At 29.7% G+C, this 19,126-nt stretch overlaps 1 protein-coding gene across 1 annotated transcript; it reads left to right on the top strand.

Annotated features, from left to right (window-relative positions):
* Window positions 1-8,003: 8,003 nt before the first annotated feature.
* Window positions 8,004-16,940, top strand: LOC25496612 (ABC transporter G family member 11). The gene is made up of 10 exons (XM_013597176.3): window positions 8,004-8,934; window positions 10,051-10,340; window positions 11,711-11,882; window positions 12,257-12,379; window positions 12,565-12,693; window positions 13,244-13,438; window positions 13,695-13,781; window positions 14,161-14,433; window positions 15,913-16,020; window positions 16,246-16,940. The coding sequence occupies exons 1-10, from the start codon at window positions 8,560-8,562 to the stop codon at window positions 16,585-16,587; spliced, it is 2,094 nt and encodes a 697-aa protein (XP_013452630.1). The 5' UTR covers window positions 8,004-8,559; the 3' UTR covers window positions 16,588-16,940.
* Window positions 16,941-19,126: the final 2,186 nt, after the last annotated feature.

Here is a 19,126-nt window from a genome sequence, read left to right as displayed (position 1 = left end):
ATCAGGCTTAGTTGATATGTGGTCTCTTATTTAATTCTTTATTTGAAAATGGTCTCATAAGAATAATTTTGTGATTTTTTTTAGGGTGGAATAATTTTGTGAAAATTAAAATTCATGTCTTTGTGAGTTTAGCTCAGTTGATATGGACAATGCATAATATATGTAAGGTTCGGGGTTCAAACCCCGACCACCACTAAAACAAAAAAAAAAAATCATGTCTCGAACACATCTTAAAACATAAATATTTGACTTGATTTTTTTTTTTAAGGAAACATACTTGTCTTGATATTATCAACAAAAACCTTTGATTTTTTTTTGACAAGAACAAAAACCTTTGATATTATCAACAAAAACTATGAAATAATTCCCTTCAACACCAATACAAAAATCTCAATACTAATATAACAGTATTCTGTTGTAAAATTTAAATCTTTAGGACATACATTATTCTTGATTTTATTAAATCTTTTGGACATATATTATTATTATTCTATGATAAATTTATTTTAGGGTGTTTTTATCATTTGAATACAATAAAATTTGTGGAATTTTAGTTTTACGACCGTGCACCATTCCCAGACTTAAAAAACATTCATTTTTATGTCTTCATAAAGTTCCTAAGATGTATAATAAGGTCCCAAAATAACCAAATTAATGAGGGAGAGGTCCAATTAGTTGATCTAGGGGTAGTTTTCTAAATCCACAATAAATTTAATACATGAAGAAATTTAAAAGTGTTAGAGATGAACTAAGGATAGACGTAAAAAATGAAGCAAGATGGTACATGACGGATCTTACACCCTTAATTAATAATGAGTCCTTGTTAATAATTAGGATAGAGTTCCGAGAGAACTTATAATATATAAGTCCGTTCGAAGAACAAACAAATGAAATGGAGGGACGACGATGTAGAAATGAGTCGAGAGAGTAGGGAAATAATGTAAAGTAAGGATGGGGTAAATGATGAAGAATTTACTAACTATAAACATGAGTAATGGCATACGCAAACACAGACACACACACAAACGATGAAAAGGAGACGGTGTCTATTTCAAGATTAAACAATGAGAAATGATAATGTGTGCTTTGTAATGATAATGAGGATGATGTTGTCTAATTATTTCGATAATGATAAAAATGATGTCTATTTTATATTGATGATGATAATGATGATGTCTAATCTATATTGATGATGAGAATGATGACGTGTAATTATGATGATGATGAGATTGATGATGTTTACCCTTTGATGACGATGAGAGTGATGAATATATGTTTGCCTTGATGTTATGCATAATAGGAAGGCTCTTGTTGCATTAATATGTGAATTGTTGATGATGTGAAAATGTGTATTACTTGATGAGTCGGTCTTCATGCATGCATATAGAGTTGAGTCTAGGAAAAAGAAGATGAAGAGAAGACGAGTGTAAATCCAGTAACATATCTCTGACAACAATTTATGATGACGATAGGTGTGGTACTACATTCATATATGTCATAGGATGGAGTCAATATGCATATAAGCGATGATGTTTGTACTTGGTGTTATTTGTGAAATGGTGTGATGATGATGCAATGATGATTTGTTCAAAAGAAAATATTTGTGGATGTTTTTACGACGATGGAATATTATTGTCATTATTTTAATATTGTGCGTGATTTTTCCTAATAATATGTTATGATTGAATTTCTCACCCCTTTATTGTTGTTGTGTCGTTATGGTGACTGTACTTATGGGGTATAGACACTTAGGTTGAGGAAGATTAGTGGCAGGACAAATCAAAAGGTTGTGATGGAAATGCATTCCGTCTTCTTTCTTTTATTCATTAGTTGAACAAGCATATAGACGTTATGAGCTCTGATTTATAATATCAGGGTTGGGGTTGACATTGAAATTATTATTCTTTGAGTTGAACCTTGAAAACTATTGTTATTTCTATTTATGATTTTGATAACATGAGTGAATTTTAATATGAGACAAGTGAATTATCTTCCGTTGTTATTTAATAAATTAACATAGGGGCTTTAGGATGTTACCCTCAGCACATGGATGTAACAAAGGTCTCTGACTAATGATTAAATACAAAGTAGTTTTTGAATTTGCACTTTTGTTATTAGTTTAGTCTCTGGCGTTACAAACTTTTGTTAACTGATGGGGTGACAAATGTTTTGTGCTGACAAGGTGCATGAAATGTCACAGGGACCAAAGTGATCATTTTCTACTTTCATTTTAGTCCTTGTAACACCTCATGCATTTTGTCAGCACAAAACATTTGAGACCTCATCAGTTAATAGAAGTTTTTAATGTCAATGACTAAACTGATAACGGAAGCGCGCATTTAGAGATTTCTTTGTATTTAATCATGAGTCAAGGACCTTTATGATAACGAGATGCAGAGTAAAAATTAAAGTGATCATTTACTCTCAAAATAATTAATACCGACAATAGGTTAATCAAAGTGGTAAATGATTTGTGCCCTATAAACATGTGATCGGAGTTTCAATTTCAAATTCTTACGTATGAAAAATTCCACGACGGAGATAAGTGATTACGAAGCTGGCGGTGGAAAATTCTCTCTATCACTGATTTAATTCCATTTTAATAGATGAAAATGACTTCTCAGTCATCACGACCGTTGATGGGAAGGTTGATAGAGAATTGGCGATGGAGATGTTTTTATCTCAATTGATTATAGCCCATTTATGGTGAAAAATGTTTTTTTTTTTTTTCATATTGAAAATTCAAAGTCAAAATATTTATTTGGGGCGAGAAATATATCTTTTCAATTTTCTATCTTTTTTTCTCTCTTTCTGGTTTCATCAATTTTTTATCTTTGCTTATCAAAATCAAATTTCTACCATATAGTAATCCTATGATGTTTAAGAATTATTATTTGAGTAAATTATACTCATCTCCCTTCAAATATGTTAAAATATACACTCCATTTTCTTAAAATGTAAAATTTATACTCTCCTCTTCTGTAAGATGCTTGAATTACAATCTCCTCCCTTAATAATTAAATATAGATTACACATACTTTAATCTATTTTAACATAAATAAACATTTTTATAATATATATTAATTTCGAATCACCATTTAAAAAATATATATATTCATTTATGTATAATTTAAATGTCAATGACAATTAAATTTAAATATGTCGTTATTAATTTTATAATTTAAAGTTTAAAATTCACTTTTAAATAACCATACTTAATCGACTTTGGTAATTTTTCACATATTTTATAAAAGGGTTTAGAATTATATGTTAATGAAATTGTGAATAAAAAATAGAGAAAGATATGTATTCAAAATTTGACTATATTAAAATGAACCCACAATGTTATTTTTCTTTAAAGTGTGTTAAATTATTTTTTTACTAGATTATTAGAAATAAAAAAAATATTATTGAGGGACTAAGCGTAAATTTAACATAAGAGGGGAGGAGAATGTAATTCAAACTTCTACCAAGGGAGGAGAGTGATATATTTTCTAATACGTTTTGAATCAGAGGGGAGGGAAGTGTATATTTTAACATAAGTGGGGAGACTAGTGTAATTCAAGCATCTTTAAGGGGAGATAAGTGTAATTTACTCTTGTTATTTTTGCAAAACAATAGTGAAAATAATACATATATTTTAAGTCAAGCTATACAACAAAAATAAAATGTCTTTTTTCACAATTTTATTTTTACAATTATTAGTAGACATAATAAATAAAATTATTTGAATATGTCCTAAAAAATATTATATTTTGAAACTGGATAAACAATTTATGTAGTTTTGACTCTTTCAATTTTTTGTCTTAACATTTCAATTTTCATGGGAATAAGCAATGATATTTGTTAGGGTTGGGCTGCTCAACTGTTTGAGCTAATGATTAAGAAGTTGGATATCCATATTTCATATTCTCAACAAAAAGAAAAAAGAAGTTAACATTTGTCATTAAAAAAACAATGATAATTGATCACATATTGAAAAAGAGTTAAAACTTCATAAACTTCATGAGCAACTCTTATATAAGCACAACTTCAAATAAAATTTATTTGGGCGCACACATATGATTAATAAAATTTAAAAGAAAAATGATATTAAGTGATGTAACTAAATTATTTCTCTTTTAAATTTTATCATTCATGTGTATTCCTAAATATTTTTTAATTTAGGATTGTGTCCAACTAAGTTTTTCTCAAACTTCACAAACTTTTTTGCGTTATTGATATACACGTTCCTCATTTATTCGTAATATATATATATATATTTCATTTTAACTTGTTAAAAAAATTATTGAGTCTAGAAGTCCTAACTCAACTGACAAATGTCAAAATTGTAAGGCCGAACGTCGTGACCCGAGTTCGATCCCGTGACCTCATAATTGTGTGTGAGTTTAATTTCAGTCGATTACCACTTCATCTAAGACAAAAATGTCTCGTAAATGTAGCTCAGTTGGTAGCTACTAAAGATAATTTATGCAGTGGCCGGAGTTCGAACCCCAATTTCCTACTTCTCCATATATAATGTGTGTGAACGTAGCCACTATACTACTTCATGGAAAAAAAAATATTGATACACACGTGGTTAGTCCTAAAACCATATCTTAAGCACAAAAACAACGCATTTTCAATTGTTTCTTTGCAACTATTTTTTGATATTTTTTAAGGGAAGCCATTTTTTTTATATTTTTATATAAAATGTTTCTTTGCAATTTAATTCCCATTGTGATGGTGGTCCTTCATGCTTCAACAACCAAATAAATGTGGATAGCACTTGGGTGACATAGAGTTGGGTGACGTTGACCAATCACAATGTCACAATGCTTGTGTTTCTCTCTCTTTCATAAGCATTATGACATTGTGATTGATCAATGTCACCAATGTCACCCAACTCTATGTCACTCAAGTGCTACCCAAATAATGTATGTATGTATGCGGCGCTTCTCACCTCAACTAATAATAATAATAAATAGATTTATTCCCCGTGAACCTAACTCAGTTGTGACACCCCACTTTTCCACAATTAAATTGTGTGAGTTCTAGCCACTAGACTACTTGACCAAAAAAAATAAAATAATAAATAGATTTTTTAGTGGTAATAATAATAAATAATTCTTTTCCCCTAATAATAATAATAATAATAATAATAATAATAATAATAAATAGTTCTTTTGTTCCTTAAAAAAAATCTTTTGTATAAATTTACCTTTTTATTGTTAGCAGCGATTAAGATTTATCAAATCTCCTATATTTTCTTGTTGGATTAAAAAAACAAGTAATCATTTGATTATGAGACAATGATTCTATTTAAGTGATGAGTTTGTAGGGCAATATATACCTTCAGCTGTTGAGCTTCACATGCTGATCATACTAAGTTTATACCTTGTATTCTTCAACTTGTATTGTCTTTAAAGATCTTCTAAGAATCATTGATCTTCAATCTTCATATCCTTCAAGGTAATGTTTGTGCTGACAGGTTAGCAAACATTGGTCATTCCATCACTGATGCGGTTTGGCATTCTACACTACCACCTGATTTAGGCTATGATTTATTTCGTGATAGATGTGAACTTCCTAATTACAGATTTCCTTAGTTTGTGATTGTTTTTCTTTGCTCTTTGTTTGTTTCTGAGGGTTTTGGTCTAGTCCCCCCTCTTTGTATATATTTTCCCCCTTTTTTTTTAATAAAATTTGAGTGTGGCTGTATGGGATGGAGGTTTTCCGGGGTGCCAACCTAGTTGGGATGTCGGTGTTTCCTCTTGATGCATGTCCACGCTCCCGGTTTATCCAAAAAAAAAAAAAAAAAAGAAATCTTCATATCCTTGACCCTTCACATGATGTCTTGTTTTGCTGATTTACATAATTTCTCACTAAAAAGACTCAAAACACTCATGAAGTTACATGATTTAGGATAAAACTGAATTACGACGACTCGAATTAAACAATACTAAATATTTGTCAAACAATCGACATGAAAATGTTCGTGCAGAGACTCAAAACACTCATGAAGCTACTTTGAATTTTTTACAGAAACTAAAAATATTGATAAAAAAATTTATACGCATTAAAAATGCTGACGGAAAATTTTACAGAGATTAAAAAGTGGAAAAAAATTTATAAAAAAAAAATTGTAGATATTTATAAGGACCTTTTATTTAATAAAACTCCTTTGTAATTTGGTTCCAAAATTTACAATGAAAGTTGACTTTCCATTAAGAAACAAAGATAATGAGAAAATTTAAAGAAGAAAAACGTAAAATACCTCTCTAATGTTGTCTCGATTAACTTCATGATAAGAATACTATTTTTTCGAAGAAGCTAAACTAACACACCCAAAGTAATATCAGAGAGAATCGAACCTTAGACCTGAGGAGGAGCATACTTCTAGATCTCAAACCAATACCACGAGATCAACCCAAGTGAGTTTCATGACAAGAATATTAGAAAGAGATTTTATTTTTTCATCACCAACTGTTGCTAATTTAATTTTTCCAATAGGGCAGTGAACGTTGCTTGATACATACACTAATTTGTCCCACATACTGAGATGCATTCAATAAGTATCTATATAAAGAAACATGAGATGGTACACATATTGAAAGGTTTTAGTCCGTATCTATAATAATTTATAGCTTAATCAATTCTCAACTTAATTCCAACTCCTGCCAACCTCTAGATTGAACAAAAAAGGACTTATTTTTTTAAGTAGTTGAAGGCAACAATGGCAAGGATAGAACTTATTCATCAAACTTGTATTAATTGGTCCACCTATGATTTCATTCACGTGGATAGCCTCCTTTATATTAATCTTATCTTTCAACCATTTCTAGTTTTCTTATCAATAAAGAAACGGTTTGGTTTCAAAGATCATGCTAAATCAATTAGGCTAACATGTTACATGCTCCTACACACACATAATTTTTGTGTCACAAAATTTGAATGTGAATGGATGGGGTAGATATGGATATAAGAGGGTCAATATTGAGATAACGAAATTGACACGTGATAGTTGATTTTTCTTTGAAAGGATGATAACTGATTTTTTTGTGAACATTATCTTTGGTATTTAAATTTAGAAATTTTTTAAGGAAAATATTAACGAGTTCTTTTGGACACTTTTTAAGATTTTTAAAAGATAATTTTTTTTTTTCATAAAAAAATTGTAATTAATGCACTGTAAATTGAAATATTTGACATTTTTATAAAATAATTTTTTGTTTTTTTTTTTAATTCTTAAAGAGTGTTTCGGAGACACTCGTTAACAAAACATTTTTTAATAGTACTTCTTCACTTATAAGAACAAATGACTAATTAGACACAAGTTAAAAAAAGAACAAATAGACAACTGCAAAGACCAATTTCTCGAGCCTTGTGGTATCCAAATAGGCGACAAATTTTCTCTAAGAGTTTTAACGGTGTTGCATGTCCAAAACTGAATTTCGAACCGAGGACCTTGGTTAAACTAAAAGATACTCGTGCAATCTTATCTAAATATTCTCGGGTACTTTATAGGCTAAACTTCACTTTTTGCCTCCTAAGTTTTAAAATGTTGCAATTTTAGCCCCTTGTTAAAAAAATGAAAAAGTGACCCCACGATTAGGGAAATATGCTCTTTTGACCCCTAACATATGAGAAATATGCTTTTTGACCCATTCTCTTTACTAAAAGTTGCGATTATGACCCTTATTTTTGGGACATGTGGCGTTTTCTCAGCAATTTTTGGACGAAAGAGGCCAAAATTTCATTTTTTTAATAGAGGGTCAAAATCTCAACATTTTAAAACTTAAGGAGTGTAAAGTGCAGTTTAGCCTATTTTATACTATGAAGTTTGTCTCTTCTAATCTAATTATTTTCATATATAAAATAAAAACAAAAATCAAAAGGAGCACATCAAATATATAAAAAAATCCCCCTAATGTATAAATGGGGGTCGGTTTAAAATTAAATGTATCAACCAACATCTAGCTGTTCTCATTAAATGCTTGATATAATGGTTTAAACTTACTACTCTCAAACCTCAACAAACATCTTGTCTCCAAAATTTCCTTTGAGAATTGTGCTCCCAAACAATGAACACTGCTCACAAAGAATGTGTTGATTTTGTGGTCATCCTTTGTATCGGTCCTAAAAAAATATTGGCTCTTTGATCCAATCACTTCTTATATTTCATTTCATTCCAAGAAAACAATAGAAAAATCTTTATTATTATAAACAAACAAGTTCTTTTTGCATGTGCCATCTTAAACCTTTATCTTCATTCATTCAATCATCTTCTTTTTCAGTCAAAAATTCTCATCACATTTCCCAAATCATACATTTCTAATTTCACCACCATTCACACGTTTCTTCTCCCTTTAGTACTATATATCCTTTTTTCTCTCTATAACAAACTATTCCTCACACACACTCTTTCTATTTTCCCCTCAAAATTCTCTTCTCTTTTTGTATCTTTCCTACCAAATGCTCATCTTTTTATAATCAAATCTTTCATCTTTTAATACCCTTTTAGATAAATTTTAAAACTTTATAAAAAAATTGTATCAAGATTTCAAAAAAAATCAAGCAATGGAGATAGAACAAAGTTACAAACCAAGTTCATTAGGAAATGAAGTAACATCAAATTTACCATCTTTGAGTCCATTGAGTGAAACCCTATGGAGAGAAAAAGCAAAACCAGATATCATTGGTGATGTTTCAGCAAGATTAACATGGAAAGATTTAACTGTTATGGTAACCCTAAGCAATGGTGAAATACAAAATGTTCTTGAGAATTTAACTGGTTATGCTGAACCAGGCTATTTCACTGCTCTTATGGGACCTTCTGGTTCTGGAAAATCAACTCTTCTTGATGCACTTTCTAGTCGTTTAGCTTCTAATGCTTTTCTTTCTGGTACTATTCTTCTCAATGGTCGCAAAGAAAAGTTATCTTTTGGAACTGCTGTGAGTATATATTTTTCTTCTCTAATTTCTAATTTCATATCAAGCACAGACACTCTCACATTAGACGTGTCTCAGTGTCGGGCATCTGCCGTGTCCGACACCAACACATACAATTACACTAAATTATATAATTTTTTTAAATTATTAGCGGTATCGACGTGATAGAGTCCGGTATTTGTCCGTATCCGTTTTTCATAGTTTCTGAATTATATGCTTATTCTTTATTCTTTATCATAATATACATGTATGTGTCTATTTTTTTGTTCTGAAAATAGTGTAACTTTATACTTGTAGGTTTTTTTTCATTGTTTCCTTTAGATTATATGTTTGATTTTGAACTTTTGAGATGATATATAATTACTCTGCTTTTTTGGGTACAATTATAATTACTCTGTTTTATTACTTTATTAAGTAGTTGTATTTGTGTTTCTTTAGATTTTTGTTTGGTCTAGAAGTTCAAGCAATCTTTGTGTGAATACAAAGATTTGAACATATTATTTATAAAAATGCAAATCATATAATTATTTTTATCGAATTTATCAATTATTTAAAAAAAATTATTTTATAAATCAACTATCTAACTCTATAGTAGCACATGGACACCAAACATCTCTTGCAAGAAGTTTAATGCTACTACATCAAAAAATGGAAAACATTTAAAAAATTAATTATTTCATCAAACCACTCTAACAAGAGTTTTAATGTTGTCGTATCAAAGTATGATCTAAAATATTGTCACAAGAGTTTTAACGCTGTCGTATCAAAGTGTGATTCAAACTCAAGATTATTAGTTAGGTTAGGAAAAAATATTAAAGATTTTTTTTTTTAAGATTATAATATATATTAATTATATATTTTTGGTTAAAAAGGTTTATAACTTGATTATTAGGAAAAATCATAAGACATTTCTAGTTAAAAAAAAGCTTAAGACACTAGTTAGTGAGGTGAAGTAATTAAACCTAAATGAAATTACCCTAAACTAAAATAATTTTTGTCCATATGTTATCTTTTAGTAATCACACCTAACCATTAACCTAATCTTTCTATATTTCCCTTAAATCCAAAAGTATATAACTTTTGTCTAACATTACTCTACACATTTTCTCCAAACTATAGGCCTATGTGACACAAGATGACAACTTGATTGGAACCTTAACAGTAAGAGAAACAATATGGTATTCAGCTAGGTTAAGATTACCAGATAAAATGTCAAGATCAGATAAAAGAGCATTAGTTGAAAGCACAATTGTTGCAATGGGTCTTCAAGATTGTGCCGACACAGTTATTGGTAATTGGCATTTACGTGGGATAAGTGGTGGTGAAAAAAGAAGAGTTAGTATTGCATTGGAAATATTGATGAGACCTAGATTGCTTTTCCTTGATGAACCAACCAGTGGTCTTGACAGGTTGGTTGTTACATATCACTGTTTTTGCATTTATTATATTTGTCTAAAGTTTTTTTCATAACATGATTTTAATGACTAGTGATTCCTCACATAAATTCATCTACTAACTGCCAACTATATTCCTACTTGCCTCCTTCATAATAACAATAATATTTATTTTAATAATTTTGACATGTAGTATTAAAAAATGTAGGGTACTAATAGTGTTTTCTTTTAAATTATAAATTGATGTAAATAAAAAGACTTATTATTTGAATTAAATTTTTTCTAGCATTACCTATTTATTTAAGTAAAAAAATGGTTTTATTCTATGATTAATTGTATTTTGATTAGAAAATTTTATGATTTAGGTGAAGGGTAAACATTGTAGTTTATTTTATATTTAGCAATGTTAAATTTTGAATAAAAATAGTGTTTATATTATTGTTTTTAAAGACAATTGAGACAACAATTAAAAATGCATGTTTTATCATTTTGTTTTGTTTTGCTTTATTTTTTCATTTAACATTGTTATTTTTTGAGAGTTAGTCATTGATTAATGTTTCTATTTAGGTGTATTTATTGGATCATTTCTTATAAAATTGATATATGTTTGTATTTTTGTAGAAATGAAAAAAGTGGACGCATTAAATGATGGTCCCAAGCCCATCTTTCTACATTATTGATTGATATTTTGTGAAGTAAAATGATTATCTCTTGAAAATTCTTATTGATATTTTGTAAACTAATGATTTATTGAAGTTCACCACGTTTCTATGAAATGAAACATGATTGTAGAAACGCACTTTAGGACCCAAAAAAAAAAAAAAAAATCATTTTTTATCCGAAAATAACCTAACATACTCGTAGGGTTGAAAAAAGTTCATCCCAATTTTTTATGGTCTCTACAAAAGAAAATCATGTAAATCAAAATCATCTAAAACTTCAATAATTTGATTTTCGAAAAAAGAAGCATTTTTTAGGAAAAAAATTATCTTAGAATTTATGTCTTTTGTCTTTTTGATGTTTTAGATAGTCAAACCATTAATTAACTTGAAGGGTTTGTCTAATGGTAAAAGACAAGACTTGAACCGAAAATCTTCGGTTTAAGCTCCGTTCATGTCTTTATAATACTTGAAGTCAGATAAATGTAAATATCTTTGTATGTATTCTTTGAATCTTGCGTGATCACCCGCCCTAAATTTTTACTTAGCTCAGAGCCATAACATAAATTCATGTGTAACCACCTTCTATGATTTACTCATGTCACTCCTTCAAACTTTTTTTTTTCTTATGTCTCAAATTTATCAAATTAGTAAAGAAGAAACCCTAAATTTTTGCTGAATTAATCTCTTGTTTTTTAATTTGTTGGAATTATGTTTTTATGGCAGTGCTTCAGCTTTCTTTGTGACTCAAACACTACGTGCATTGGCAAGGGATGGAAGAACAGTGATAGCTTCTATTCATCAACCTAGCAGTGAAGTGTTTGAACTATTTGACCAATTGTATTTGCTTTCTGGTGGCAAAACTGTTTATTTTGGACAAGCCTCAGATGCATATGAGGTGATAAACTCACACCCAAGTTATATCTTTTAATATTCTTAAATGTGTCTGGTGCTATGACCCTTTAGTCTTCTTTGAATATATTAAAATTTTGTAGGTCAATAGACCTCGAACGCGTCTTTTGTTAAATAGTTTAATTCTCAAATGTATCTTTCTCAAATTCATGGATAAAGATACTAACAAAAGACGACTTAAAAATATTTTTGTAATTTCAATATATTGAAGGCCGATAGTAGTGACAGTGTCTCACACATTTAAAAATAAAAAATGACTATTTACTCATTTTTTTTATATTATTCTTGCAAAATTCCTTAAGTATATTATGATTAAGAAGAACTGAATTTTTTTAATGATTTTTAATTATTTGTTTGCAGTTCTTTGCACAAGCTGGATTTCCATGCCCTGCTTTGAGGAACCCTTCTGATCATTTCCTTAGATGCATCAATTCTGACTTTGATAAGGTCAAAGCCACTCTTAAAGGGTCCATGAAATTGAGGGTATTGCTCTTTTCTTCTATTATGACTCAATATTCCTTTTGAATTTTTACATTTCTATTTAGTAAATACTAAATAAATCTAATTATTTAGTTGAGTTTAATTTTAATACATTTTCATAAGCTTCTACATTTTTGTTACTACTAATTTCCTTTGCCAATTTTTAAATTGAAATATTGCTCTATCAGTTTGAGGCAAGTGATGATCCTCTAGATAAGATCACCACTGCTGAAGCAATCAGAACACTTATTGACCACTACCGCACTTCTCAACACTCTTATGCAGCAAGACAAAAAGTTGATGACATATCCAAAGTTGTAAGTACTTTTCAATTATAAAAACTTTGAATGAAAAAGAAATAAAATTAAATCAGCATTTTAGTGACTGTTAGTTAGGGTGGCAATATGCCAGGCCGCCCGTTAGGGGTTTATGACCTGACCTACTTATAACTTGTTTCGACCTTATTCGTTTATTAAATAGGTTACACTCAAACTTTTTAAAAACCTCATTAATTTAGTCCTTCAAATTTACGAAATAACACTTTAGTCTTGATGCAACAAAATACTATTCAAGTCTATATATAGTTCTTTCATTGGTTTCGACACATGTCATACAAGTGTCACACGATGTTAGACATCGACAGATGTTGGACATTGTCCCACGCCTAATCCTAGAGGGGTCTATGTTTCGTAGTTTAAAACTTACAAGACAAATTTTCTATTTCGCAAATTTTGAAGGACTAAATTGCTGATTTTTCCAATTTCAAATACCGAAATGCTGATTCACTAAAATAAAATAAGCAGTTCTATGAAATTGAGTATCCTATATTTTATCTCAATTAGATGAATTTTCACATATTGTATGCAGAGAGGGACAGTGCTTGAAGCAGGAGGAAGTGAAGCAAGTTTCTTGTTGCAATGTTACATATTAACCAAACGTTCCTTCATTAACATGTCAAGGGACTTTGGTTACTATTGGCTTAGGCTTGTAATCTACATTGTTGTCACTATCTGCATTGGAACCATTTACTTGAATGTTGGAACTGGCTACAACTCAATTCTGGTACATTCTTTTTATAATCCTAGAGAAATTCAAAGTTTTAAAGTATCTTTTTCATTCTTGCAAATATATCTTTTATTTATTTATTTTTTAATTATTTTAGTCCTTGTAAAAAAAAATTGTTTGGTTTTAGTTCCTGCAATGTGGAATGATTTACCATTGTCCAATGTTATTTTGTTTAATTCATGTAATGTAATATTTGTTTATATTGAAATTAGTTCTTATAAGATCGATATTTCTCGTGTTTTCTTCCTTTCAGGCTAGGGGTTCATGTGCATCTTTTGTGTTTGGATTTGTCACCTTCATGTCAATTGGTGGATTCCCTTCGTTTGTTGAAGATATGAAGGTACAATTTTGCGCCTTTTGTATCATTTTCTGTAAATCCTTAAATTATTTGAGAATTTTTTAAAAGACACCCTGAATGATCCGAATAACATATAATAAAGTCTCTCATAAGTTTTAAAATAGTTTTAATTAAACCCCTAAAATTTTAAATAATTTGTGTTTTGGTCCCTAAATTTAGAAACACAAATTATTAGGGTTTATTTTAGAACTTTTTAGTTATAGGACTAATTAAAAATTACGTAAAAATTATACGATTTTTCGTTTTAGGGACATATTTTAAAATTCCAAAATAATTCATGTCTTGTTGAGTAATTAAACTTATTATTATAATTAAAAAACTTAGTATAATGTCATAATTTGATGATCTATTTCAATTACAGGTTTTTCAAAGGGAGAGGCTAAATGGACACTATGGTGTGACTGCATTTGTTATTAGCAACACATTATCTGCAACACCATTTCTCATATTAATCACTTTTCTCTCTGGAACAATTTGTTACTTCATGGTTAACCTACATCCTGGATTTTCTCATTACGTTTTCTTTGTGCTGGCCCTTTATGCAAGTGTCACAGTTGTTGAAAGCTTAATGATGGCAATTGCTAGTATTGTTCCTAACTTCCTCATGGGCATTATCATTGGAGCAGGAATTCAAGTATGCACCTAACTATAATCTAAGCACCATATGCATTAATTTACATCCATTAGCTTACAAATTTCCATATTTTTGTTTAATTATATAAATTTCTAGTTGTTCTAGTACACAAAATTCCACGTTGTTTAGGAATCGAGACTAAGAATAGTTTATAAAGAATACTAACACTCCTATACATTATGAGGCGCCTTTTACAAATGATAAAACCGCGAGACTTACACAAAAGTCAAAGTGGACAATATTTTGGTTAGTGGTATGGTGTAGGGGTGGACGGATTCCCGCATCCGCGAGACTTTAGATTTGATCATTGATGCTTTCTAGTAGACGGGAAAAAGTCTTGCATTGTTTGGGTATTAACGCTAAGTTTAGTTTATAATCAATAGCTATCCTCCACTACCAACCGAAGAAGTTTTTACAAAGGATATAACTAACTGCGAGTCTTACAACCTTAAGTGAACAATACCTCAAAAAAGTAGTGTAGGGGTCTTGACGTCGATTTTAAATTGTTGCCACAACATTATTTACTATTGCATTGAATTGCAGTTTTGAAACGAGTTAGGTCCTAAATTTCAACAGCAGTCAAATGTGGCTGATGTAACCTTAATTGTGATATTTAAAATTGTTGATAGTGATTATACTAAATGACATTCTACTAATTGTATGCAATGCTACATACTATGTTACAAACAAACACAGGGCCGGCCATGAGGGGGGTGCAAACAGCTCTACTGAGCTGGGCCTCCAAAATTTTGGGGCCCATTATATATATTTTTTAATATACTGCACGAAGAAATTGAATATATTCTAAAAATGCGTCATGGTTTTAAGCTTTGTAGATATAGCGTAGTGGTTCTTGCGTTTTGCTTCTTTAATTAATTTAATTTTTTTTAGTACAAGAGGATCTTGATTTGAGCATGACCTCAATAGTAGTACTCTCTCTTTTTTCTCCAATTCAGTCTATATCTCATTAGCATATTGAATTATATATTTACAAATAAAACCAAAATATAACTTTTTTTCTTCTTATTTTTGTTAGAGCACTTCTTCAAGTTTTTTGCCCATACTTGTCGTATAAACAATGTTCTAATAACGAACATTATAATCATTCTCTAAAAATAACATTATAAACTTTATTTTTTTGCCAAAGTATAAACTAAAGAAAATAACAACGTAGAAGGTTGATAAAGATATTTCTTTAAAATCTTTTGTTAATTTTATTGATTACAATATTGATCATTTCCGTATTAGTTACAATGATGACCATTTCTTATTGGATCTTATTTTCAATATGAATAGAGGCTTGCTCTTTTAAAAAAAATTATTTTTATTTTATGAGTGACCTTTTTTTAATATTAGAGCCGAGCTTATGATTCTACAGGGACGGCCCGAACAAACATTTACCAAGTGTTTTGTTACAAAATCCACACTTGTTATGATACCTTTTAATTATATTTTTGATTACTACTTTCCAAATTTCAGGGTATCTTCATGTTGGTCTCTGGCTACTTTAGGCTCCCACATGATATCCCAAAGCCTGTTTGGCGTTATCCAATGTCATACATCAGTTTCCACTATTGGGCATTACAGGTAACAAAATTAACACAAGTCAAATATTTGAAAGACATGCTACAGTTGCAATTTGACATTATTGTTTATTTATCATTGATAAATCTTGTTATACAATGTGACAAAATTTGATCAATCATATTTTTTCCACACATTTTAAATTAATTTTGTGATTTTTTTTTTTTAATTTAAAATTGTTCTTCTCCGTGGGTAACAAGTTCAATGATAAAATGATTGTTTTTTCAGGGCCAATACCAGAACGATCTTAGGGGTTTGTTATTCGACGGTGAAACACCTGATATGCCAAAGATAGCTGGCGAATACATCTTAGAGTACGTATTCCAAATCACTGTGACTAGATCAAAATGGATAGATTTATCGGTCATCTTAAGCATGATTATCATATACCGCATTATCTTCTTCGTCATGATCAAGGTCAATGAGGATGTTACTCCATGGGTTAGAGGGTATCTTGCTAGGAGAAGAATTCAACAGAAGAGTGGAGCTCAAAATACAACTATTGCACCTGATGTTCTCACCCAGTCTCCATCTTTGAGAAACTACATTTCTAATCAAAGTAGGAATTAGTCCTCTTTTGATAATATTTCACTTGAAATTTGTCATTTGAATTTTTTGTCTATCTCTTTTTGAAAAATTAAATGGTTGATTAAGATTTATAAAGAGAGATAGATATTAAAAATTTCAAATGATAAATTATAATGTGAAATTTCAATTGTGGTACATTTCCTTGAAGATTAGGTTTTCTAAGACCAAAAATTGGTGTCCTCTAAGTTTGAATGAAGACTTAAGCTTTTATTACAAAAAATAGGATTAGCTATATATAACTACAATTTTATCATTTTCATTGGTGTGTTTAGACTTTCATTAACATTGATGATATATATGAAATTTGGAGTGTTTAATGATGTCTTCCTTTGTAATTTGTTTGACCCAATTTGCGATCTATACTATATTGTCCTCCAAAATTTCAATTCTTGTTGATGGATCCAACATCAGTTCACTAAACACTGACTAGAATTAGGTGTGTTTGGTCAACATTTTATGTAACAAAACTCAAATTTTGCTTTGAGAAACATTATTATTTTTTTGAGTAAAAAAATTTACTTTTTGAGGAAAAAGATTAACTATTTTATCATGATTTTGAATGTAATACCCTTGAAATTTTCTATGTACCCTTTTCATAAAATTGTTATATTTCTGGTTTTTTTTCCTTTTGCATATTGTATAGCTCTGATTTACAAATGGTCTTGTGTTGTTTTGCTAGAGTTAGGCTGTGTCTGGTTAGGAAAAGAAAGTGAAAGGAAAGAAGCAAAAACGAAAGATAGTAAAAAGAAAGAGAATGAGTAGAAAGAGATGATTATTTTAGTTGTTTGGAATGAGAGAAAGTGAAAGGAAAGAAAGGTTAAAACTTTCACTCCCCTTGCATGGTTCAATAGAAAGTTGAAAGAAAAGGAAAGTATATATTTATGAAATGACAAAAATATTCTCAAGTAAAAAATTAAATCGTATAAAGAATACAATTAGAAAGCAAAATAGAGGACTTTGAACATAGAAGAGCACTTATTAAAAAATAGTAAATTTATTAACGATTCTTTTAACAAATAAATATCCACTTAAACATTATTTTATCTTACTATTTAGTTTTTATTAAAGTTTTTTTTGTCATATAGTCTAATGACTGAAACTCACACATTTTAAACGTAGAGAAATGGAGTGTCCGATATTCGAACTCCGGACCCTGCATATATTATATATTGTCCATATCAACTGAACTAAGCTCACGGGGACAATTTTTATTTAAGTTACGTAAGCTTATTATTACCCAAAAAAAATTACCTTACATTTTTGGAATATTAAGTTTGATGGATTAATATTGAAATTTCATACATTGTCCAATGAGATTACACTTCCTAATGCAAATTCAACATAAGTTCAAAATGAAAGTTTTCTTGACTAAACTACCACAAAATTGCATATTTGTGGACATTGAACTTCTCTATATTTGTGTTGATAACATCAATCCTCATTTTTCTTTAGCACTTTGTCATCTACAATCATAGCCAATACCCAAGATTCAAAGCCCTTGCATGACTTGTAGTAATCTTCAACACCAACTACTAAAAATAAAAAAAAAAATAACAATAGTCAATATGAATGTTGAATTTAATTTTAACGCCTAGGAAACGTTTTTTTTTTTGAATCAGCAATTTATTTTTTTGGCTTAATTACATTTTTGGTCCCTTAACTATTTAGGTAGTATCGATTTGGTCCCTTAATTAAAATTCGATTTATTTTGATCCCTTAACTTCTCTCTGTTACACATTTTGTCATTTTCGTTAGTTTTAATTCAAAAACATTAGGTTTTCTTCATCTTCTTCTCCTCTTTTTCAACTTCATATCATCTCCATCAACCTTCAACAACAAGAATCCCAGAAAAATTCCAGAAGAAAATGAAGAAAACCTAACGTTTTTGAATTAAAACTAACGGAAATGACCAAAACGTGTAACAGAGAGAAGTAAGGGACCAAAATAAATCGAATTTTAATTAAGGGACCAAAGCGATACTACCTAAATAGTTAAGGGACCAAAAATGCAATTTAACCTTTATTTTTTTTTATTTGAAACAGCCAATATTATTAAGGCATACCAATGCAAGATGCGCACGGTTACCAAAACACCGCGACAAAACAATAAAAGGCGGGCATCATATATAGACGAAACACCCCCAAAATACAAAAAAAAACCCCAAAAGTAACGGGCAAGCTTAAAAACTGAGCTGGGTTTAATGACAAAATGGCCCATCAACAAGGGGAATTACTTTTCCCACCCTATGAAATTCTCACGCGCCCTATTATTTTCAAAAAATGTCCTTGAAGTTTTCGGATTTCATATTCCGAACTGGTGTTTTCCTTTGTCATAGGGTGAAAAAAATGAGTTAAGGATTTTTCCGAATTTTGTAATCCAAAAACTTCAAAAAATAGGGCGTCTTACATGATTTCTTCGGATTACATAATCCGAACACCCCTTAAACACCATTTTTCAAGGGAAAAACAGTTCATATTATATAATCTGAACTCTATCAGCACAAATTCTAAACATATTTGTA

Source organism: Medicago truncatula, chromosome 6, assembly GCF_003473485.1.
Source record: "Medicago truncatula cultivar Jemalong A17 chromosome 6, MtrunA17r5.0-ANR, whole genome shotgun sequence".
Taxonomy (NCBI): domain Eukaryota; kingdom Viridiplantae; phylum Streptophyta; class Magnoliopsida; order Fabales; family Fabaceae; genus Medicago; species Medicago truncatula.
This window is presented reverse-complemented; position numbering and strand designations above follow the sequence as displayed.